This window comes from Eurypyga helias, unplaced genomic scaffold (genome assembly GCF_000690775.1).
Source record: "Eurypyga helias isolate BGI_N326 unplaced genomic scaffold, ASM69077v1 scaffold386, whole genome shotgun sequence".
NCBI lineage: Eukaryota > Metazoa > Chordata > Aves > Eurypygiformes > Eurypygidae > Eurypyga > Eurypyga helias.
Window position 1 is genome coordinate 93,245 of NW_010258317.1, and position 26,535 is coordinate 119,779.

The 26,535-nt window shown below is 39.0% G+C and overlaps 1 protein-coding gene across 1 annotated transcript; it reads right to left on the bottom strand.

Moving 5' to 3' along the window:
* PPP1R3A (protein phosphatase 1, regulatory subunit 3A) lies at window positions 1–25,655 on the bottom strand. Its single transcript, XM_010154274.1, has 4 exons — window positions 24,859–25,655; window positions 5,047–5,105; window positions 4,798–4,934; window positions 1–2,553 (listed from the first exon to the last, which is right to left on the bottom strand). The coding sequence occupies exons 1-4, from the start codon at window positions 25,653–25,655 to the stop codon at window positions 1–3; spliced, it is 3,546 nt and encodes a 1,181-aa protein (XP_010152576.1).
* Between the last annotated feature and the right edge of the window lie 880 nt (window positions 25,656–26,535).

Consider the following 26,535-nt stretch of genomic DNA (forward strand, 5'->3'; position numbering starts at 1 on the left):
TTATTCCTTCTTGACAGACTCCTTGTTTCTTCCTCTTTCGCAGTAGAGCCAATACAAGGAGAACAGGTAGAGTGCAAGACAAACTATCAAATCATAGTGATAGAGTGTTGCAGCAAACAAAAGAAAGAAGAAGAAATAAAATATTTTGCAAGCGATATGTTTTAAACCTGGAGACTCATTAGGTAACTTAAGTGCTTCGCTCTTCTGGTTAGAAATATCTGCTGAATCAGAAATGTGCTGGCTTTCCTTCTGTGAGTCATCAAGCCAGTTTAACATTTTCTCTTTAGTTATTAAATGGTCAGATTGAGAGCCTGTCCCTCCAACATCTTCGGTAGGCTTACTAATTAAAACCCCTGGCCTCAATGACTTCTCTTGTTTGAACTCTGCTTGATAGAAACATTGACCTATATTCCTTTCTCTTTCTTCTCTAGAAATTGCTATGTCTGAAGTGCAAGGCACTTCTTTTTTTTCAGCTTCAAGAGAGGGGTTTTTATTAATACACGTCATTTCATTCGGTAGACTTAAATCATACCCTGACTCAGCAGCAACCTTGTCAATGACTTTGAATTCGAATTGTCTATACAGATGCTCCATATCTCCTGCCACAGTGGACCCTTCAGAAGATGCCACTGAAGAGCTTTTATAATGGTAACCTGGCACAGCATTTGAACCAGAAGGTGGCATTTTTGTTTCAGCTTTAGCATGTAAATAGGAAAGAGTACCAACATGGATTTCTTCCTTACACAGCTCTTCTGCCTCCTTGCTGTATAGATGCTTCTGGGTGCTCGGGGGTCGTTTAGATATTTCTGAATATAAACCCTGCCCCAAACCATCTTTCTTTCCTGTAGCAGAAGCCTTTACTGCTTCACCTAGAGGTAAAATATTGCCGATGTCTAGTTGTGCTTTGGCACGTTTTTCCTTGTTATTGCATACAGACATCGTTTCTCCTTGCAGTGTTTCATGTACGTGTGCATTATAAATATCTAAAACTGATTCCTTTTCAAATTCAGTGTCATATAATACACCCACTGTGTTGAGTTGACAAAGAGCATAATGTGAACCATCATTTCTCCCTTCATGTGTATCAAACGCTGTTTCCTTTTCCTCTGTGGGCCTGTCACTTAGTGCAGTCTCTTGAGGTAGCTTAGCAATTACTGCTTTTTCACTGGCAGACATTTTTTCTGGAGCACTTTCTGATGTTGTTTTAATTATATAAGCTGTACCTGCTTCTGCTTCCTCTGCAATACCCTGCTCAGAGACAGAAGACTTTTCACAACTCTCTGCCTCCTGGCAGGTAAACAACTCCTTTGTGGAAGCTGTGTTCCAAGGCCCTGTGATCCCCCTCGCTCCCCACCAAACCTCACTACCCGATTCTTGCCACCTCTGCTCTGCGGGGTTTGCTTCCCTTTCCTTCCCTATCAGTGTTCCTCTGTTTGTGTTGTCTGACTTTCCTCTGTCTTTTAACCTCGTGAATCCTCTGTGTTCCCGAGTGTCTTCAGCTCTTCTTTCATCCCCCGGAGAGGATGCCGGGGGATCTGCCTGTGCAGGCCTGGGTGCCTGTTTGTTGTCTTCAGCTGACAGAGGCGTTGTGTTCAACGCTTTGGCGGCGTGTTTTCTGTATGACTTGAAAGGCTTGGGTGCTTCTTCCTCGCCAATTAGTGCTAAGTCTGCTACTTCGATGACTTTCTTCTCCTTCCCTGCATCAGTGCTATAGTTCTTTCCTGACATTTCACCAACTCTGTTTTTTTGCGTATACTCTGTGCTTTTTGCAGAATCTATTGAGACATCAGCATGTGCAAAAGTGTCGGCATATAAATCTCCTTTTAAATGTACCCGAACTTTGCTTTCAATCATCTTGATTTTTCCTTCATTTTTGTCAGCGTCTGACAACAATGAATCCAGAATTTGGTGAGACGTTTGCAGCGCCTGGTGCTCCGGAGCTGGATTAGCATTGCCATCCAGTGTCCCTGCTATGTATGCATTTAATTGCATGGATTCATCATGCTCTGGAGAAATGGTTTCTGGTCTCGTTTCACAGGCCCCTTTTGAGGTATCAGCAGCATCCTCACTGATGAATAACCTCTCCATCATCTTACTTCCCGAGGCACTATCTGTTTCACCTTTTGAAATATCTGTGTGGCTTTCTCCTTGTCGACTTGAGATGGTAGCCGTAATATCGGCAACCTCATTCTGCTTTGTCCCAGGAAAATATTTTGCTGATAGGGCGCTTTCATTGGTACCAGTACGTTCCAAAGACCGCTCGCCGCTGTTTACCAAGCCAGCAGCAACTTCCTTTCCTGATGGCTGACTACAATAATCTCTTAGCGAATACTTAACTTTATCTTTTAATTCTCCTCCTATCTCTCGTGAAGTGTTTTCAGATGAGGAACTGATGGGCACAGGGTGCCTCAGCAAGTCACTGCTTCCTTCTATACAGGTTAGCTTTTTCTCCAATCTTTCAGTTTCACTTGGAAAATTAACTGGTTCTGTTGTGTATAAATTCCTTTCATCTCTGGAAGAGGTACCTCTAGCTCCTGTGAAGTGCTGATTTAGCTGAAACAATAGAATAGAAAAGAATGATCAAAAAGCGCTTTGCAAAAATATGCCAAATGAAGGAGGCAGGATTTTGTTATGGGAAGTTTTGTTTTCAGTAACAAAGCTTTTAAGGAAACGTGTTCCAAACCATTTGCAAAATTTGTATTGTATGTATTTTTTTAACATAGGTAATGAGCTTTATGGTGGTGCTGAAAGGAGCAGGAAATAAAATAGCATTCAGAACCCTCTCTCTTTATTCATGAGTTCAGTAAGCTGCTAGTGCATTTTATACAAATTAAATCTGAAGAGAATATTCCCTTAAAGGGAGGCTAATTCATTCTCTACACATTCGGTTCTAGGTTTGGAGACAGGGAGGTGTGAGGGGGGGAGGTTGGCGTTTAAATGAGGTCATTGATACGGTACATCAAAGCCTGGTAATGTACAGTATTGTCCAGTAAAACAAAGACACATTTCACACTGACAAATACTGTAAGGATTATCTGTGCTTCATTTCTCTCAGGGACCATTTTACAGGCTTCAAACCAGACTGTTTTTAGACAATCTGGTAAGACATGAGTTGGAAATGAGATTAGCAAAGTAAAAGGCCAGAAACTAATCACTCTCCCTCCCAGCTCCCAAATATCATATTGTATTATTCAGCTATGCCTGCTTGTCATTGCACTCTCTTCTCACTTTAGCATAGTCACACTGATAGCACTAGCTGATCAATTAGAGGCTAGCGTCTTGGGCACCCCTTTATTCATTTGCACTTGCTGTAGATACCCCCATTACAGTTTCTCTTATTAATATGTTTTCTGCAAAGCCTCTGCAAACTATTAATAGTAAAACGTCACTCAAAGAAAAGTGAGGGAGCTAATGTCTCTGCAAATTCTGTTTTAATGACCCTCTGCCAACCAGTGCTCAAGTGTATTTGAGTTCTTCGGTGATGCCAACTGTCAGGATTTAACAGTGAGATGCCTGTGTTTTTTTCCCTTCCTCATAACTGACATTTGCATGATCTCAATAATTATATGCAAATCTTACGATTTCCCCTTCTTCTCACATAAGGCTCATGTTACTTGTCAACTGCACAGCTGTCTTGTGAGCCAATGCCTGTGCGTTTCAAAGATTTGGTTGTATTTCCATCTATTATAAACCTTCATTGTTTAATTCATTAAAGAGCGCATAGTGCAAATTAACATCTAAATTATAGCTCCCCCTTCATTTATTGTACAGACAATCCTGGCAATTGATAAACAAATGGTTATATTTGATCCTGCTCTTTGTAACAGGGTGGACTGAGAACAACAAGGGATTTTAGAGGTCCTCCTTTTTCTGTTTCACCACACAAAAAAAAAAGAAAAAAAAAAAAAGAAAAGGAGACAATGACTTTCAGGCAGTGGAAGGTCCCACAATAGGCAACAACTTTCAACTTTTTTTAAGTAAAAGACAAGAAAAATTTGTATGCAAATAAGAGGAAATTATTCTCTCTCTACCAATACAAAAAAAGAAAAAGAAAAAGAATGGTTCTCATCTTCCTCTCCTGTCTGATTCAGCATTCACATTTTCACAGGTGATAGCTATTATAATCTATGATTATGAATCTATGAACCCAAATGATATGAGCTGAGAACAGACACTGAGAATAATAGATTGCTGTACGTGTCTCATTTATTGCTATTCTTTCTTCCATACTGAAAAATGCAAGCCAAACTACACACACACGCACATACACAAATCCAAATAGATTGAATGTTCACTGAGTGTGAAATTTATTATAACAAATTTAATGTCAAATACTGATATAGAAAAATCTGCTACTATAAAAATATATATATTTATTTTGTTCATATAGCATGTTACATAGTTGAAAAACGCCAAAAGCAAATGGTACCATAAATATAAGAATTTTACCAAATATAAAACATTTATTTAAGAATATTCCCATCCTAGGGACTAGGAGGAGAGATTTTTGAAATGCTATTTTTCTAATTCCTTCAAACTGTCATTTAGAGCCTCTGGTAAAGAAGTAAAAGGGAGAAGTAATTAATTTAAGACCAGGAAAAGTTGCTGCACTACACTGAAATCAAAGCACCTTCTATTGTTGAATCAGTTAGAGATTCAATGAAAGTACAGACCAAGGCTTTACATTTGTAAATTAGTACATCAGTCAGCTCTGTTAAAAGGGGACATTTCACCAGCTTTGAAGCGTAAATGGATTCATATCATTTAATACCGTAGATATAATTGTATAACACTTACCAGCAACTCTAATTCTTTTTCATCATCTTCATGATCACCCTGGTTATATTCTGCATTTTTGTCTTTTATATTTTCATTAGCTGGGTTGGTGTCTTTGTCTTCTGCTTGTGAATAAACAATCTCTGGGATGTTTGTGTCTAAAGAGTTAACAAAAACATACTTGAGTAATTTCCATGAGGTTGTTTTCCACACTATCTTTTTTAATTAACATGTGCAGTAAGGAAGAACTAATTAAACCGGGTGTTGTACCTGAAGTCCTTGAATTATTCCATGTGTCATCATCAGACGTTGCCAATATTTCTTCTTTGCTGTTAAACAAAAAGAAACTTCTTGTGTTACTCTGCAAAAAATATTGTTCTAATTCCTCTTAGACTCAGCTAGAAAGACTGCTAGTTAATTACACAAAATATTAAATGTTGTTTGAAATTCAAAAATAGCAGCTTTATAAAAGGTAGATTTTTTTGAGTGACCTGATATTAAGTCTTGGTCAAAAAAAGAATTGAGCAAGAAAATGAAAATGTTTTGACCTTCAGATTACATTGCAAAGTTGATGGGTTTTCCCAGGTCTCTTCTGAGAAAGCAGCACAAAGGTGATTAGATGGGTCAGTGACAGGAGACTGTAACTTTGGGGTCAGGCAAGGGTCTGGAAGGATATATGTGTTCCGGAGATTGGGCCTCTCTCTTGCTTATATTTTCAAATATATGTATGTATACAGAGATCGCTGGAAAAAGACACCTTTTTACCTGAAATAAATCAAAAGATTCTCCCTGCGTGTATACAGTATAAATCCTGTTGCTAAGCTATGCCTGGCCGGCAGGAATGGATTCTACTTCCCTGCAGCCAGTGCAATTTTTGTTGTTGCTTTGCTGGCTGTGAAAACAAAGGCCAGGTCCAACATGACAAACACCTACAGAGAGATGCTGAGTGCTTGCAGTCCTCATCAATATCAATGCAAAGTGATAGCAGTTTGAATTGCATGCTTATAGGGATGTAACCTTTAGAGGAAAAGGGAAAAAAATGTAAAAAGAATGTCACTTACGTAAAATGTAAATTATTATATCACTCCTAATGACTTCTCTATGAGAGGCAATTTTTTTTCTGTAGGTCTTAATTTATGCGTTTTTCAACCAGCCGTCCACCTCTGTTACTGAAAATTACTTTCTAATTTTCAAATATTAATCTTTTCCCCTTCTATTTTATCCCAGCATCTTTCATTTGAATTGATATAACATTAACTCTGCCACCTAAATGCTTAATTCAGAAGGAGGATGCTAAATTTATACTCTGTTAAAAGAGCCTAGACATCAACTGTCACCAACTTTTTAAAATCCAGCCTTTTTAGGGATTGCCAGACTAAAACAGACAGAAGATCCTGCCAGTCTAGCATCTGATCTCTGGCACTGGCCACCATCAGATACTGCAGGGAAGATGTAAAGTTCTTGTAGGCAAATACTTGGACTAATTTGCACTGCCCTATTAAATTCCCTCTTGGCCTTTTGTTGTTAGAAGCTGTCCTTGAAGCACAAGATTTACCGCTCTCCCAACAGTTCTTTTTCACCATTGATTGCAATAATGCTGAATATTCTTGCTATCCATATGAATGTCATGTCACTCTTGAATTCTGGTACGTGCATAGCCTCCACACGTTTCTCACACTCCTACTCACATCGAGTTGTGCTTTCGCCTGCCAGCCGTGCCATAATCTGCATTTCATCCTGAAAAGGCTGGGAGAGCCAGGCCCCTATTTTGAGTAGATCTGTGAGGTTTTTAAGGTAAATCATTACTGCATCATTATTCTTTTTGTTTTACTGTTGAAATGCTTTTCTTAGTGTTACAACTTGTTCCCAATTTTCTTCTGCCCTTTCGCATCTTTTTCATCCACCTGTTTCCATAAGCTTACACACTGTGTAGGTTGGGACTTAACCATGAGACAGATGCATTAAAGCATTTAGGTGCTAATAGGGGGTCTGCAAAAGCCCTGAATCAGGAGCCAAGACATGTAACACGCATGAGCTGAGTCAGTCATCCCAAAATAATGATCCCAAAACTACATGGGCACAGCAGGGAAGCTTCTACTGCTATCCAGTGGGGGAAAAAAGTGTGTCTCAAGCTTTTCTTTGAATGTAGCTGGCTACCTGCAGCGTTAAGCCTTGTGGATGCCACTCTTGGAAAGCAGGGATAGCATCCTTTGCTGCTAGAACGGGTCCTCATCTACTTCTTAAAGGAATTGAGTTTGACACCCTTTTTTTTCTTTTGAGAAGCATTCCCAGAAGAAGGAGGGACATTGATGCTCATATCTAACATAACAGCCTACTGACAGCCAGAGTTCACATCCAAGATATGCTGGCACTTTCAGCTGCTATCACACCCGGATGTTATTAAAACCCACACTGCACTCATGTCCAAGGAAAACCCACAGAGTATTAGAGTATCAGAGTTGAATTTGTCCTTAACTCTTGTTCTAGCAGCATCTGGAGCCCTGGTCCACAAGTTTCTTTTCAGAACTGCAACACACGTAATAAATAGCAATGACAATACAGCCACACAGCCTGGATCCAGACTGCAGGGCTTGTAACATGGCTTCTTGCATGTTGCACTCGATTTTAAAAGATCACTGGCTCATCACCCATTATTTGTGCATCTCAGCCCTGCAAATACTGGGGTACAGGGAAAGTCAGTGTATCAGCTGGTTTCCTTATTTTATTTCCACATCAGAAATACCTGTCCTTATATAATGATTTAAGTGGAAACCTAAAATCAACCTAAATTGAGAATACTGACACTGAAGTCCTTGAGGAGCACAGGGAGCATAAAACAATAGTCATTTAACAACACCACTGCAGTCTGATATGAAAATGCTGAGACTACAGGTGGATAAAACCACGGAACAATCTCAAACATGTATGCACACCCTAAAGACAAATACTGCCCAAAAGCCAATAAAAATTAGCCCCTTCATCAAGAAGTGGCAACTAGATGGAAAAAAATCTCTACTAGCAAAACTACCATCGTTTGATCACCGTGCTTTTGCACAGTATCATTTCCTCTTGATGTCTGTGGAAGATGTTTGTCCTGTTAGTGAGGTTTTTTGACTGACTGTTTTTTTCCATATTTTCCTGAAAAGTTCATAGCTACTGGCAGAATTCCATTAGATTATTTAATTATAATATTAATTCAGGTTTTGTTTTCTAAATCAATTATTTCACTGTGTTGTGGGGTGTGGTCTGAATGTACCTACTCTGCGTTGTGAGAGACGCAAAATTTGTCCTCACTTTAAAAATGTTGATTTTCATTTCTTAGCAACCCAGGTTTTCTGACAACAATGCAAGCTAGGAAAATTCATTGTATCAGCTGGTGCAGTTCCCCTCCAATGTAAGTACCTGTATGCCTGCAGAAGCTCAGTTGCTTTTTCTCCTTCAGATGAATATGGTACATCTTCATAAAGTACAGCAGGAACTTATGACTTTCTACCAGCTTCAAAAAAATACTTATGCATATACGATTCATTCTTGATGGAACTATCATTCACTTGGACTGAGTGATAAAAAGAAAAAAACAGGTTATCACTGTAATTTTGGGTTTAGAAAAAAATGGGAAGTTCGGGGACAAATTAGTAAGAAAAAGAGGACTGAAAAGTTGATGGACATTATGTGAAGGAGTTCAGAGACCCAAAGTTATGTAGAATTTGCATCCCAAATAGAGAAAAAGTGTTAAAGTTGAACCCTAAAGATGTGAGGGGTAGATAAAGAACATACAAGTGATGACAAATAAAGGTTAATTAGCCAATAAACAATATTGCTTTGACTTCAGAAAGTTTTGGGATAAAGACATGTCAAGGCTTGGGAATAGTCCTTTTAAATTAAATAGGATTTTTTTTGTAAGTGAGATTTGATCAAGATTTCAGATAATCTGTGTATATCCCCACAATCAAAAGACTTCTCCTAAACTGTTCTACTGTAGTGTTAGCAGTGGGGCAGGATCTTATATCAGCAGAGATATTACAGGGCGTCACAGATAGGAACAGAGATTTAGAAAATTGTATTATTTCATCCAGTCTGGGAGCAGAACTTGGTGTTTAGGTATGCTCCAATTAAGACAATAAGATAATGTCCAACCGAAAATACTGAGAGAACCAACAGAGGAAGTCATACATTAATTCAAAATATTTGCTATGCAAATCTATCAAATTGGTCTTGATACTACTGTAACAGTATCAGAAGAGTAGAAAAAGCAGCAACTACATTTAGGAAAAAGAAGAGAAGTAGTGTCAGGGCAACTATAGGCCCAGGTGTCTTCAAAAAGTTTTCACAATAGATTTAGAACCAAATTTAAATGAAAGAATAAATACGGAGACATGGAAAATGGCATAAAAATGCCAGACTCACCTGATAATAACTGTCTTTGATAAGATTACTATATTTCCCTTGTCTAAAAATCAGTTATCTAATCTATCTGGACTTCATTAAAGCATTTGTTGTGCAGCCACATGGGAAATTTATTAATTAAACTGGAGAAGAGGGAGATGAGTATAAGAGCTGGGTGGTGGGAGAGGGGCTCAGTGCCAAGTGGGGCCCCACAAGCTGGGCTGTGCGGAGCTGTCAGACATCGCCAGGGAATTGGAGAGGACCGGTCGTGTAATCAGACTTACTCAGTCATGTTATTACAGACCAAGGCACAAAAAGTCAAAGTTAAATTAAATCTGTGGCAGATAGGAAGATGGGAGACATCACTGACACATAGGAGGATTGAAGACATAGGTGGCCTGGAGGATCAGAATAATAGGTAAGGGATGAAATTCAAAATTATAAAGTGACAGGTTATACATTTAGGGACTAGAAAGAGTTTCTGCCACAGGCCTGGAAGTTGGAAGAAACAGATGAACAAGAAAAACCTACTTATTTTTGGCTGAAAACATTTCCAAGCCATCAGTGTGAGCTGGTCATGGCAACAAGGCAAAGAATGTTCTGCAGTTATATGTCAGAGAAGGTGTTCCCAGTACTGAAAGATTTCTGGGAAATATCCTTGTCGTGGCACCAGGCACTAATAAGAACTCATCTGGAATATTTGTCTACAATATTCACAAAAGATTAATTTAAACTGGAACAGGTGTGAAGAGGACTACAAGAACACTGGTGGGATGAAAAATCTATATTGACCAAGGACACAAATTGAGTATTTCTATTTTCAGCATAGCAAAATAAAGTCTGAGTGGGCAAATAAATGTCCTCTATTAATATAGCAAAGGGGTAAATACTGAGAAGGCAGAAAAGATACTAAGCAGCAAGACTCTGCCAACATATTAATACAAAGAGTTCACAAAAACTTTTGTTGTGGGAACTTCAAAGAAGATCTGTAAGCATTAGAAATTTATATCCTGTAATTTTTCAGTGCAAGTACCAGACGCAAGAAACTGAGAAGGTCCTGGTATGGAAACATGGATATATTTTTGTGAACAGAATTATACAACACATTTCCCAAGCGATAAGACTTCATGTTCCCCTAGTCCCAGTCCAGCCTTTTTCAAACGCTCCTGTGCAACTATATGCCCTGAGAGTTATGCTTCCAGGAGCACACATTTCACTGTGGAACAGCAGGTGCCTTTGGTCTGGTCTGAAATAGGTTTGGGACTATAGCCAGGAGCTACTAATCTCTTCATAACGGGTGAGGTCGTTATAGCTTGTTGTGGTTTTAATTCACATAGCAATATTTGGCAGAAGCTGTGTCTGTATATTTGTATAACCCACAGCACTGTTCAGTCCATCCTGTGTTGTATCCACTTATGCTAGATCTTGATATGTAAATCACAAGATATTTATTTTACAGAATGTGGGAAAAGGCTACAATTGTTGAAGTAGGGAGTATGGAAAGATGAAAATTTACCTGCAAAACTCTTTAAATTAATGCAACTTGAACAATTTCATACCATCTCATACTTAAAATAAAATGTGGGAATATATTATTTAGTCTGAAATCTAAAGACGCATGGGGAGGTTAAAGTATTTAAAGAAAATATTTCTTAAATATTTAGTTAAAAACATGTAAAAGGGAAAAAATCTTTCAAAACAATTTTATTTGATAATCCAGATAGGCTTAGGCTCTCACAGAATCTTTCATGGTTCTTCAAGGTGTATTCAAAATCAAAACTATCCTTCTCTATCATGAAGTTGAGGTGAAGCTAAAATGCCCTCATGCAAGGAGCTGGCAAGATTGAAGTTGCTAACCAAACAGTAATTCTATTTTAATTTCAGGTCAGATTTCTAAACCTAAGAGGAGTCTTATACAGCAGCAACCTTCAATACTAGTGCTTTTGGATCTAGTGCCAAAAATAGCCAGCCTTGCTGAAGAATGATGCCACTGGGATGTAAACAACATAGGAGACCCTTGAAAAGAAGTAGTTAAATGTGTCAGCAATGTTCTACTGAGGAGCAGAAGAGCAAAAAGTAAATTAGTGAAGGGAAGTGCTCAGGTTTGAGATATCACTGGAGCCAAACAGGCATCCTGCACAGAACTGTAACCCCACAGAGCTGGTGAGAGGAGGGGCACGTGGGGCGGGAAGGGCTGGCAGTTTGATTTGGTTATTTTTGTATCATTAGTGGCAGATGTCATGTCAAAAGGAAGTAGAGAAGGAAATAGCTGCATTCCTTAAAACAAAACAAACAAACAAAAAAACCAACCAAACAAACAAAAACCCACAAGCAGCCCCAAAAGTTATTTTAAAAATTTTACATGCACATTGGAAGCAGGAAGCCTGTAAAAGGTTTGGAGGAGCTGGGTTAAAAGAACATTGATGAGAAACTAAATAAAGGATTTTCCACATGTAATTCTGACCTTCAGTAGTATCATATGCAATGTCATTCAAAACCCACAAATATGTAAGAAAAATAAAATTCTAAGGCAGAAAGAATTTCAGAAAGCAGTAAGAAAGACTGTGTATGTGTGAAGTTCTATCCAGAGCTTTAAAATTCTATTAAATTGTTTTGCAAGACTCAGTAGAGTAAGAATACAATCACCTCATCACCCCTACAAGACTTGGCTTACTGGGAAATTACATTTAAAATGTTGTTCTATTTACACTGGTCTTAAAATTCCAGTGGGACTGTGGAGAAAATGTTAGCAAAACCAATTCATGGAGACAAGAAAATGCAAGAAGGGGTAAAATGGTACTATATAAAAAAAGTTAAAAACATAAGCTTGATTTTGGTCTCATTATCATGGTAAGAGTAGCACTGAAGTTACATCTCATCACCTTCTAGGATCTGGATCCAAACCATGTCCTGACCTCTCTGCCTTTGTATGACAATTCACAGAAGGGGTTCAGGAGCCACCAAAGACCCCGGTGTGGGTATCCAGAGTGCAGACTTTGACTTCTCTTGTGATAATGTCTCTGTAGTTAATTCTGTTCTCTCTCACTGAATAGATGAGCTAAATATTTAACGAGTAAAGATAAACTCATTCCTTGCCTCCATAAGGCTCAGTCCAAAACTCACTACAGGGACAAGTTTCCTACTGATTTAAATTGATGCCCATGTTATCAACTGTTGAAGTTATAGTCTTATAATATAACCACACCACAATTTCTTATCACACGTGGTTGTTTCCAGCTGTAGTGCTGCCAAAGAATTCATAGAAGGGGAGGTGCAGCCTTGGCTTGAAGCCACCTTTGTGATTCATGGGGCCTCGCCTCCCTGTGTCTCAGCACAAGAGAGCGTCCAAAAGGTGGCATGGAGATGACAAGAAGGCTGAGGATTACCTGCCTGTGCACTGGCACAGAGTGCATATACTTTATTTCTCTGCTGGAGAATTTCTGATGTTCCAGAGCCACGCATGGTGGGACACCTCTATGTGCAAACTCCTATGTGTGTGGAGAGAAGCCATTATATGTGCACTCAGCTTCCCAGGAGCAGACCAGTACCACGCACAGAGGCTTCAGTGCCCACTAGTGCCTGGCAGTGCTGGCCACACTGGAGCCAGCCAGGCTGGTGGGCAGCAGGAGCTAGCCTCGTCCAGAGGTCTACCTGCAAATTGTACCTACTTAGGCTTTCAGCTCTCCGCAGCTAAAGAAGAGAAAGAGCCTTGATAAAGCTAAGGAGCAAAACCACTGTTATTTCAGGAATTGGTGCTTATTTCTGATTTGTTTACCTGCACATTTTGTCTAAATGAAGGCAGAATATTATTTTTATGAACGGTATGCTCTCATTTGGAATTGACACTAATGAATGCAAGGCCCTTTCCCCCTCTTGTTTATACCATCAAATTAATTAGCTCTATTGTGACATCAGTAGTTTTCTCAAGCAGTTCAAGGCTTGAGCATTTTCCTTTCTTTTTCTAAAGGGCATCTTCAGTGCCCTTTATCTACCATAAGAATCATGCATCACTTGTATTTTTCACAACTAATGCTGTTTATTATAAAAACTGATTGTGATGTGAAGATTGTTATACTGTGTGGCAAATTGCCCAAACAATTACTGTAAATGCATGAGCCATAAACTGTACTGCCAAGGACACTGGTAGGTTAGCTCCCATAAAAGAAACAATTAGAGTCTGAGGTGAAAATAATAGAGATGAGATGACAGTTATTGAAAAGGCAGAACATCCAGTTTAATGTTGTAAATATAGGTTTGTGGATTACACTGATGGTTTTAAAGTGTTCATGGCTTATTGAATGGAATAGAATATTACATACTTTAGAATGCAGCCATAATTATTATTCCTTTTTAATTGTGATGTCTGATGCATTCATGAGCAGTTGTTGAGAACATCCTCACATTATACTGATTCTAGTTCTAAATTATCATCCTGCTCCAAGGTTTTTTTAATATTATTATTTTACTTTTTTAGCATTTTGTTGTTCAGGGTCTGTACTGAACAAAGTATTTTCTCTTGAGGAACTTAGAGTGCTTAGAGGGTTACAGCAATAATTATTTCAGTTTCAGCCTACACACTTCACTGCTTTAAATCATCATTAGAAGTTTCATCCCTCAGCAACTCCTGCTGAGACAGTCTTAAACTCCTAGAAACCATTAGATAAGAATAGCTTATCTTTATAAAAATTTGTATATAAATGTATTGATAAGAATTTGCTAGAAATTAAGGGAATACATTTTTTTCCTTAGGAACCATCTAAATACAGAATAAGGTTTTTTAATCTTGCTAAAGAATTTAAATCATTCAAACTAGGTTTTCAGCATATGAAGATTAGGGTGCATGAAACAAGACTTACGCCCTGCAAGAAGATGTGCTGTGCTAGACAGGTAGGAAGAAAATACAAGAAAACTGACATTTCTGCATGAAAAAATTAAATGGTCCTCGGGTCTTTTAATATTGGACATAGGGATAAAACCCAATGAAATTAAATTCACATATTAGGACCTAAGTAGAGCACTGAACAACTGGACACTGAGTTATGACTGGCCCCAAAGGCACAGATGCTGTGCACGTAAAATCGGACCTGGGGAGAGTTTGCCCAGGGTTTGGAGGAGAGGACAAAGTGAGCAGCAAAGCAAAGATGGCAACCAGCAAAAGACAGTTGGCATCAACACTGCAGCATGTGTCAGCTCTGAAGTACCAAATCCATTAGTAGTGGCGGAGGAAAAAAGCAGTAAAGTGGCTCTGAAAGTTGCAAAGAAACCAAGTACTCAGCCATACCACCTTTCAGTGATTTCAGGCTTTTACATACCGTTAAGAGAAGCTTAACAGGGACATCACAGCTGTGTTGGATACTGATGGTGCTGGACTGAAGTTCAGGGAGGTTTTGGGGGCAGAGCTCAGGAGATGGCTGGGCTGTAAGACTGGGCGTGTGTGCCCACAGGCTGAAATAACTGCCTCCCAGGCAGAGGAAGAGTCCTGGGAGCTAGACCTTAGGTGCAGCAGAAACCAACAGCTGTAGAAATTAAAGACAGACCAAGACTGCAAAGAGCGGTGTGAGCATGACATGGACCATTGCATGTCTCAAGCAGAGACTGACTGAAACTCAGCAGACATGGTTCCTCAGTTCTAGGCTCTGGAATTTCTATCTGCCAGGTGGCTTTACTTAAAAATATGGCCAATTCCTACCTAAGAGCATTTTGGCTTCAAATGGTTCCTCCTTGTGTAGATGCCAAGTTATGTGTGCCTGAACCACGATGTCGCTATTATGTGTCATGCCTGGCAGTATCACTGCCATCTGCTTGTATGTTTAATTTTTTTAGGAGATATTTATAAAATAGAAGCACAACAGGAAAATAGTTTAGTTTAAACAATGGAAAAAGCAATCATTTAAATGACATCTTTAGATTCCAAACTGATTGAGACCACACAGGAGAAGATTCAGAAATTAAAGCAAAACTGTAAAGAAAATCAACAGCCATAAATTAATAGCTGTGTGAACATTAAGTAGAAATCACCGAAGAGTATTTTAAAATCTTATGCCATTGCTAGTCATCCTTTTAGAATTAAGCTATACCTAAAATCAGAACCCTTATTACATATCTAGGCAAGATTGATTTTCTTAAATGACCTTCAACTACCAGCAGTGTTAGAGAAGGCTCGATCTAGTTCTTAGTAAATAGGTGTCACCAAACAAACAGGGCTGACACTAATTAGCTCCCTTGTTGGTAGCCAGGATACAGAGGACAGTGGCAGGGAGATGGAGTGACTTGCTCATCATTAGAGGGGTAGGTGAGAAACTTTGCATGCTGGTGTGGCAATGGAGGCTTGCACTGAAGTTACCATTTAGAAACTATACTGAATAGAAGACTGCATCAGCAGGAGAGACGGTCTGGAAACCTTGAGAAGCATTTTGCATGATAATAGAGCCACAAAGAACCTCTACTTAAATGTTTGAAATATGAGGAAGTGACTATTAATCTGTGGTATTTCCCCACCTTGAGGACATACTCCTTAGTTTTAGTCATCTTGTCTAAGAAAAGGGACTGGCACCAAAAAAGGAGGAAAGGTGGGCCTGCAAAAGGACAATAAAAGACTGTCAGTAGCTTCTGAACAAGGAGAAAAGAAAGGGAGTTTGGAAAGTGAAGTGGAAAAATATGCTTCCAATAAGCAGCATATAGTATGATGTTTTATAGTATCGAGGGGGACAATTGATCACGAGAGCAGCTGTAAGGGAATTTGAGTGTTTTTTGTGAAAAGATAATTCCCAGTAGGGTTCAGACAATGTTTGTAATAAACCTATTTTTATTAAGATTATTGGATTGGTGCTATCCAGGGGATTATATTTTCCAATTACTAATATTTTCATTTTTCAGTCTTAGTTTATGATTGAAACAGGGACATAGGTGGCACAGAACAAAATGCATTGGCCTGGTTTGGGATGAGAATAATCATAGCCTCAAAGCAAACAAAGTCCCAAGAAATTAGTCTTTATTTTCTAGCTCATTAAAGAAGACCTTGAGTTTTAAAGGCAAAACATTAATACTTTTTTTTTTTTTAATGTAGATGTATATCAGTCCATTTGAAGATTTTAGTGCCATAAAGTCTGAACCTGGAGCTCAACAGCAATTTGGTGCCAGGCTCAAACCTTTAAAATACCCTTGTCCATCCCCAAACCTCCTGACTGTGTGAAGACTGCAGAAAAACCCATGCACAATAAGTCAGTTATACCACAAATTAAGCTATAGCTATTATGAACAGGAAGATTGCAACATTTTCCAGATCTTTTTATAACTGTCAGGATTGTTGTACCTTATTATGATATCCACATAACAATGTTGAAATAAAACAGTTCAGAAGTCTTGTTACACAGTTGTTTTATGCACAGATTGGTTGGAAAATCGCAGAGGTCCTTCAGCAGAAAGGACTAACTACTTCAGAAACAGATAATTTCTTTAGGAAAGATACCCCTGGACAGGGTTAGAAGATCTATTGACAGCTACATTGTGAATGAGTAATGCAAGACCTTACAATGAGGGTGGCTATCTCTAAGGCTAAGCTGTTGAAAAAGAGCAAAAGGTGAGTCAGGAGTCAAGTTTCCTGAGGGCCAGGTTTGGTCTAACATCAGAGCATTGCTATTGTCCAGAAGGGGCATGATCAGATATCAAAATGGTGGTATAGAAAGGAGATGGGCGTAAAGCCTATGTTCTCCTACTTCCTTCTCCCACTGTTATAAAATATAGAAGAGAAAAGCAAGTATCATCAACAGGTCTTTCACTTCTCTGAAGTTGTGTCTATTTTGGACACATCTGAGAAAAAAACCTTAGCCTATTTGGCATCTGGTCTTTCCCTGGATCTCACGTGGAAAAACTAGAGGAGGAGCAGTCCCCTACTGGCATGTCGAGTCATTTCCTAGAGGTTGACTGCTGTGTGATGAGGCACGTATGCAAGAAGGTGACAGATGCCTTAGAGAGAATGTAGATAGATAGATGGCAGTCAGGTGAAACTAAGACACAGATACCACCCCCAGGAGGGAGAACAGAATGGGTGACCACAAAAAGTATTGGTCCTGAGACAGGACAATTATTGCCTAAATCTTGGAAAGCAATTGTAAATTCAGTACCTCAAAGGATAAAATTCCCAGGTGTTATCATGACAAGAAGAGACCTTTATAACCTTTTTTTTTTTTTTTTTTTTTTTTAATTCAGATGCTGTCTTACTACCAGACAGAAGGAAGGCAGCTGTGTGATAGGTATTAACATTTCTATCCAGAAGACCTGGAATATAACCTAGAAGACACTGGTGCAGATCTACTGTGGTAACGAGGGAGAAAGACTGACAAAATTCACAGCCCTCTAACACAGCATGGAGTGACCTGGGCTTGAACATCTTATGGTTATTGTCCAGCAGCCATGAACGTTATTGCAGGGACAATGGTTATGCATCAAAGCAAAATGTAAATGCAAATCCACTTGGTGCACCTAAGTGCAAAGTAAGAAAAACCTGCCAACTTTCCCTAGTTCATATTCAGTTTTGTAGTTCAGTGCTCTTAGTAACCAACAGTAATAAATCTTTGGGTTTAGTGTCAGAGTATCAGCTGGTTCCACAGATCAGGTGAAGAGTGGAGAGACAGTCAGAAAACCAAACCCCCCATTATGCTTTGGCATATCAACTAATATTTTCTTGTGTCACTGAAGGCCTAGGGATCAAATAGCCACTTCTAACATACTCCCATGGTGTTTAAAAGGTCTTGTATCTTCCTTTGCCCTAAGGCAGTGACTGCATTTAACTTGCAAAGTATTTGTTTGGACCATTTTTTCTACCTTTCTTAGCTGAGAAGATAATCCAAATTTTTTCTTAAAACTACAATGGGTGATTGGTTCTCCGGATTCACATTGTAGCTGAATCAATTGTTTCAATTTCAGAGCTGCAGTGCTGTGGCTGGATCAAGGCTTAAAGTTCATAATCAGAATAAACAGCTCATATGACACTGGTAGTGAATGCATTGATTAAATATGACTCCAGTGCTCTCAGTTAATGTTTCACTGACTTTAAACATCTTTTCAAGACTAACATTAGCCAAGCCAAGGTGAATGCAATGGAACAAATTTTTTCCAATTGAACGTTTATGAGCTGCAATACCCGAACCATGGACAAGAGAAACAGTACTGAAATGGTCATTACCAGCCTGGTTCAAAAGAAGTATCTTCCTAAACAAAAGAGTCATTGAACAATGGAATACAGGAGTTCATTTAGCAATATATTTCTATTTGTCCAAAGGTCCTTAATCAGTGATTAAGAGCACAGAAATAAGCTCTGGTCCTGTAAATATTAACATTCAGGGATAGTTTTACACATGCAGAATTCTACAAAGTTCAGTGAGACTCCTGATGTTCATTAAATTTTTTATTGTGCCTATTGCAGGATCAAGCCAGTTGCTCCATTAAAGACCTTTGTTAGCTGTAATAGTGTTACAGTATTGGTATATTTAGATAAGCTGATGAAATTGTAGGAATTGGAAAAAAAAACAACCTTACAAGTGTAAAGCCAAGCAATACATGTATAATTACAAATACTTACTTGTCATAAGGCTGAGAAATTATACTCGCAGTACAAAGCATCAGTTTTATGTGGGTTTATGCAAACAAGTGAAAAAGCTTTATAGCAACCAATATTTCCCATACATTAGAGCACAAATTTCTGTTCTGTAACGCTGGTGAGAGCAGTTTCTAAGGTAGATCATGGAAGTGAATGAGAAACCACAGATACTAAGATCCAGAGTAAATACTGCACTAAGATGGCCAGTAAAGCAACACACTATTTTCATATTTTGTTACATAGCATTTTAGAATTTTCTTTTAATATTTCCAGTGCAATAAATGGATGGCACATGAGTAGCACAGTTTAAAATCACAAAAAGCAAAAATGGTGATTCAGTTTTCAGTCTTCAGGTACTCTCCAATTAGATCACAGGTATTGTTAGCAGGTGTCTACTTGCTCTGTGAATGTCATTCTCATCTAAAACTTCCACCTGTTTCTTTGGCATTTCTGTGATAGGATTCAAAGCCTTATGTCATTAACTTAGATATTGATCTTTAGGGTCTTCAATATATTTTATGGTTTGAATAGTAAATATGTCCAGATTTTGAAATATTATGATCAGAGAGGTAGAAAAAAAGTATTCAGCATAGTTCTTGGCCAAGTAGGATTGTTCCCTTTAGAACATTTTTCAAGTGGTTTATCTTAGCTTAGTTTAAATTACTTTAGAGGGTAAGGCTGCAGCAATTTTCTTAAAAGATAACTCTAGGGTCATCATTAAGAAGCATTCCTAATACTCAGACTCAGTTCCACAGCTTGCTATTACCCCACTTGTCTGAATAACATACTTCCTATCACCCTAAATAATTATCCTGTGTCCCCGATAATCACGGCCTTCAAGTCCCTGGAGAACTCTTATTTTGGTGTCAGTGCTACCTAATTCTACAACTGGCAAGGACTGGCCATGACCAGCAGGCAAGAGAAGGGCTGGGAATACTAGGTCAGATTGAACAGCAGAGGAGTGCTGCTTTTAGCTGGCTCCCGGTGAATGGATAGCTTCTTTAGCAGCTGCTCTCCTGGTAAAAACAGTGACTGCAGTCACTTCCTAATAATAGTAATAAACTTTAGACAAATCCCATATCTGTATGCTGATCAAGGTGTAACTTGTGACTTGAGATGCCAGAAACAACCTTGAGATTAAATAGCAGTACACAAAGAAGACGTGTTTTAACACCTTCTCTGCTCTTCTTTTCCCTTTCTGATTATGATGTGCAATAATCAAAAGAACAAGGATTAAAAAGGAACATAATTTAAATGCCATATTTTAAATGGACCAGCTGGGAATAATACAATTATTCCTCATAGCAAAGTACATGCAAAGCTATTTCCAAATATCTTCCTCAAAAGTCTTTAATTTTTTTTAATCACATCATGGGTTTATGGGAAGGACCGAAAGGAGCTGATTGATGCAGAACTCCATTTCTTGGGGCAGCCTAGGCACAGATCTGCCCTCTGCCTGGGGAAGTCTGAGCACAGAGCAGTCCCGCCAGGCTGGATCTTCAGCAACTTAGTTTGCCTTCCATCAGAAGGTGGGTGAGACAGCAGCTGCAGCCAGAACAGTATTCGTGCACAGAAGAAATTTTCTCACTGGCAATTGCTTTAAGACCATTGAGTATTTACGCTGCTGAAGTTAACACTGGCGGCCCACAGATACAGGGGTTTTAATCTTTTCCTTCTCAGGGTGCACTGTGCATAGTGCAGCTCTTGTACGAGACATCGCCTTATTTTGTGTTTTGTTTTAAAGTGGCATCACAAAGGGAAGTGAATTGATGCACTGCCATTCAAAGAAAGGTACAGTCTGGCAATTGGGAAAAAAAGCACAGGACCAACATCAGTTCAGAGTGGTATACTCTTGGGCTCAGAGAGACAAGAGGGGGATAACTCTAACAGTTATGATAGAAATACTAGCTTCTCATTTCCTTGTCAGATGACAGGAGTCCAAATACACATTTTACCCTTTTGTAAAACATTTCTCATGCTTATCAGCCATTTTCCTTGTGCTCTTGCTCCCGCTGCTCTCTTGACAGACGGCAAACCAGAACCAAGCACAGAAATGGGGCGCAGCCTCACCAGTGATGGGGGAATATGGTTTGCAGGTCGTTATCACTGCGCCGTGCAGCATGATCTATAGGAGTTTGCCTCATGCAACACACAACCAGTCCCTGTCTGATCAGATCGATGCAGGAGCCTGGGGTCCACAACAAAATCATGTGGTCCAAACCTGAGGACCAGGAGAAATTTGTGTTCAGAATCATTATCCATGTCCCAGAAGCACGAGAGTCAAACAAAAAGATTTTTCTGAATGTTTAAATATGTATGTATATATAATAGAAATCAGGGCTGTTTATTGACAGAAACTCTCTCTTTTCCAGTCTTAGCCTTAAAATTTTAGGAGTCACTTTTTTCCCCCAAAATATATTTGTGAGTATGTGGAAGTCAAATGCACATTTTCCAACAGACTAAAGCACAAATTAATTAATTCAAACTTTTTTTTTTAGACTATATTTTGTGCCTATGAATCCTTTCAAGATTTTTGAAAAACACAAAAATAGTTAAAATTTGTGTTGGAAAGAATTTTAGCTTGGAAAAATACAGTCAAAAAAATACTTTATGAAACTTCAAGAGAAGACTATTTGTTCATGCTTGAACAGAAGCAAAAGCAAATGCAACATGGAGTGAACAGACAGGATTTTAAGTCATGTGGGTATGAATATCCAAGTCTAGACAGTTTTCAGCATTAATTATTCCACACAGTTTTGCTTTTCCCTATTGTTTTTTCAGGTGCAACTGTTGAGGATTTAGTCCATTTTTATTTTATTTCTTAATAATGGTGTCAGAAGCCATCCCCTTGACTTCATTCACACACCTTTGTCCTGGCTCATATTCCTAAGGGTAACATGATACAGTCATACTGTGGTTCCTCAGTAACTTCCTCTGAAAGTGCGTATTATTCCTTTCACTTAACTAATGCAACTAATCTCACTAATGACACTTAATGAGCCACACAAGTGTGCCCCAGAGCAGATCAGAATCTCTACTTAGAAAACATAATTCCTTAACAGTCCAACAGTCCTATTTTTTAACTAAAGAGGTAGATTGCACATTTTAAGGGAAAGTATAAATATCTCAGAGCAAAGATTTAAGAAAAAATAAAAGCTATAGCAAGTTCCTAAATTTGAAATAGGGGGCTAAGTAAGTGTCCTGTTAAAATAGCCTTCTATTCAGGTTGCTATGAAGAAATCTTTCATGTAGGATGTCCAGCTCGTGTGCATGGATAGCAATATTCCTTATCTGCATATTTACTGTGTGAACCATAGGTAAAATTATTACTTCCGTGTATATCTGTTTGCATTGCTGCAGCTCCTAAGACAAGGTAGTTATGTTCCAGGACCCCTGCATTGTTAAATGCTCTATAAACATCCAGCACAGCATGTGTAAATGCTGCAGAGTTTATCATGTGAACGTAAAGCAAGAGGTGAGAGAGAGATGGTCTGGTGGAGGAGAACAGTGAAACAGGCACCACTGTTCAACGTGATATGAAGGAGTCATAGCACATCAGCAGCCTCACTTTGCCAACTTTGGGGGGTTTGTTTTTCTTGCGCTTTTTTCCAGACATCAAAGCAAAGGAGTTTTAATGAGGGTCTGAAGGAGAATAATGAGGTACTTTTGCAGATGTCTGCAGGGTGTTCCTCCTCACTCAAAGGGGCAACATGTACAAAGACACTTTGAAAAACAAGTGAGCAATGGAGGTTGGCGTCTTAGTTCTTTTGAAACGAAAGGCCCCGATGCTAACCTCATTTACACTGGTGAAAGCTGTAACTCCTGTGAAGTCAATGAAGTCCCTGTAGCATAAAATTGGTCCTGGATTACAATCTGCCCGAACTGTCTTTCAGAAGCCTTGGCGACCACTGAAATCGTATTCCAAAAATACTTTCAGCTCATTTTTGCGTTCACTTTAAAGTCTCTTTACATCCTTCTGCCACTAAAGAGGGTCTTGACAGTGCATGTTAGTTTGCCAAAAATGTGTAACAGATCTTATTATAAACAAGCATCTGACCACTTCGGTTTTAATATTGCAAATATATGTGTGTGCATGTGTACACAATGAACAAATATGCATATATATGTATATATATATATATATCTATGCACACAGACACACACTTCTATACATGCATTCCTCTGCAGCCTGCTATGGAGGGAGACAACTTTACGTCCTGATTAGAGACAAGGTAATTTTATGTTAAGGAGTAGACACGTTATCTCCTTCCCCAGTTTTAAAATAACTCTCTGTCTGACATATATAATACATTTAGCATATACATGTAGGGAGGATCCCCCAGAAGAAATTCTCTTCCAACTTATGCTAGCATTAGGCATGTTACAGAAGACTTCAGGGAATTAACTTCTTTGGAGTGATTCAACCTTAGATGCCCAACTGTAACAAAATTTGCAGGCCAGTCCCAAAAACTTCTGGAAGCCCAGGGCTCACTAAATTAAGACTCAGATCTCCATGTCCATCATCTGCTCTATGTGGGCTACCTGAACTCAGGCTGAAGTCACACTGCCTGCGTATGCCTGTGGTATTTGATATCACGGCCCTTTTGCAGGGATCTCAGGCTATCTTTTTTAGCCAGTGTGGGTCGTGTGACCCTCCTTGAAGGACAGAAATGACACACAGAACCAGGCACAACTGTCAGGATCTGACCACACAGCAGGTAAAGTTATCATTCCCTCTCATCTGACATATGGGGATGTTCTCCCATGGAAGCATCATTGTGGTGGCCCCAGAGCTGGCCCAAGGGTCCCTTACTAGGAGAGCTTTGTAGACTGGCTATGAATCGGCCTCGTGTTAGTCTCAGGGCTGCTCTTACACCATGGTGTTGCTGCAGGCACTGAGCTATATTGCCTCTCCTCACAGGGCTGATGTGCGATTAGGGCTGGCAGAGGCTCCCAGCACAGTGAGTATGGGTTTGGGGAAGGAAGGTTCTTCACAGGAGAAGCCCTAGCTGTATCCCTTCTCCTTAAGCTCCCAATGCTGCTGTGGTTCTGTTCCCCCTTCCCCACCAGCTCAGTCCAGTGGGAGAGCACCAGGGAAATCAAAAAGCACTGCCTTACTTGGGAAGAGTTTAGGAACTAAAAACTCAACACAAATCCAGTTCTGGGGCCTAAGTATTGCAAAGGACACTGAAGCTAAAATACAGATTTGATTGTGCAGAACTCCAATTGATTTATGGAACACTGTTTTACTTACAGAAAGGAGCTAAAAACAGAGTAGGAAGCCAAAAGTTACTATTCCTCAATGTCTCTCTTTATGTGGATTTATGTTATAAGTTAACCACTGGTACTTTACTCTATAATTAACATAGTACTTGACTACATTTAATTAGAATAATATATATGAGATAAATTCTATATATCTTTTTTCTTTAATATATTAGCAATTCTGCCTTATAAATCATTATTCATTTCACCATTTATGAAAGAGAAACATCAATCAGTTTCAGAAAAAAAGGAATTATTACCCTAATATACAATTTGTAGAATAGCCCAACTACTAGCAGAAAAATAAGTACCAGTTATTCTAATTGCAATAGGATCCTTCCCTATCAGCTTCCCGAACCACCAGTGCCACTTCTGTTTTAATCATTGCATGCAGAGAATGTAGTATGAAATAAATAATGGGAAAAAACAGGATTTGTTTTGCTCTTAAATTTTTGTTGATTTACCAAGGCAGTGGATTTAAAGTGTTTTAACTGTACAGTTACCTCAGTCTGGAGCAAAGCTCTCACTGATGTCAGCTCAATTTATACCCTGCAGAGATCACAATCTGTATACAGCCCATGATTTATAGACCCTCACACTACTTTTCAAATGAGTGGCATGCATGCCATATATTAAAACTATGATCCCAACCAATATGTCTGCAGAAAACTACTGGCTGATATATACATGAGCTTTACTGAAAACAAGTCTGTCTATCATTAAAAAAACCCAAACAACAGAGGAAAACATCATGGGGAGTCTTAGCTCCAGCAAGCACACTTAGAATTCACCAGCTGTATTATAAATTACCAAAAGTTAAGGTGTATCCTCACCTGCTTTGTGTCGTCTTTAAGCAGCCTTTAAGATGTCTATCAGTAACCTCTTTGTGTGGTTTATTATCCAACTTTGGCACAGTTTCTTTCTTGTGACAAATCAGTGTGTAATTTTTGTCATCGTTGTTTGCCCAGAAGGTACCAACTGATGTCTCGTAGCGTATACAGAACTCCACCTTAGCTCCATCTTTCTGGTAAGGAGGCACCAAAGAAATCTTAAAGCAGAACTGATCAGTTTCACTGCCACAAGAATTAGGCATGAACTCTGCGAGGATATCGTAATAACTGAGCCAGTTATTCAGTGTCATTCGAACGTACACCATTTTTTCAAAGGAGACGTTGAGGACTCGTATAATGCCGTTCATACAGGTAATCCCAGGCAAGAACACGATGGACTCCAACAGTACTTTCTGCTCTCGCACTTTTTGCAGAAGTTCTTCTTGTGAAGCAGGTAACGTAAACAGTTGAGAGAAAAAATATTCCTCCTGAGGGAAAGCTTCATCTTCAATGTCATCGTTTTGTCCTGTATTTGGAATTTCCCAGGTATCAAACTCTTTAACGGAAACAAGATCAAACCCAAAAGCATCAGCAAAAGACACTTTTCTTGTGATGGTGGTGGGGGTATCTGCCTCCTCTTCCTCTGAAGAAGCAGAATTCCGCCTTCGGGGAAGTGGAGAGAAACGATGTTTAATGTCAGCAGGTTTAACATCTTCATCCTCTGAAGAGAAATCATTTACAATGGGGACTTCTAATAAGTTACCCCTGCTAACCCGACTAGGTCCTTCAAAAGACTCCATTGGGCTCTCTGATATAAACTGAAAGACAACTGTACAACTAGTAGCAGCTGATATTTGAGACACTGTGACTTAAAATAAGGATTAATGTTACAGTTGACATTGCAAGAAGGGGTCAGGCCTATTAATAGATGCTATGGTGTGTGAGCTATGTTGGCCTGTTCTCCATCTGACAGTCTTAGGTTTTATAATTTCAACGATGCATTTCAAATATTGCATTTCCTATTTTTATGTGGCTCTTCATGCTAAGAAGAAAAATAGTATTTAAAAGCTAAGTTCTTTGCATTGTTAAACTGCATGGCTGGAGCTATTTTTAGACAACCAACTTACGCTGCAAAACAAATTCACCGCGTCACACAAATGAGGAGCTATTCATCTCTGATGAGGCTGTATATGTCATCAGGTAAATAGTTTCTATATTGTAAACTGTTCCTGCATATATTTTCAAGGCCATTTTTTTTTACAATGTTTTCATATATAAGAGTGCCAATGTCGCATTCTGCCCTGGGCTTACACCATGCTAACTCAGTGGGCCAGATCCTAGGTCTATGCCAGCTTTTTCTAGCTTTAGCCATCACAACCTAAATGAACCAAGAATGTTATAAAACACTGAAGTGAGTACGCTGGAGATGAACTTGTAAAGCACCATATATGACTGAATTCACCACTAATTAGATTATGAAATCATCTAGTGCCAGACTGCATTTAACATCATCCAGCCAAATGGAGAGAAAAGCAACTTGCAGAATTAACTCGTGCAGCCAACCCTGAAACATAAACCCTGTGCCACACAGCTGTAAACAACAGGAAGAAACACAGTGCAATGTTTACAGGGTTTCCATCCTTTGTGCGGCCCATCTTCCCGTGACATGAAACAAAACAG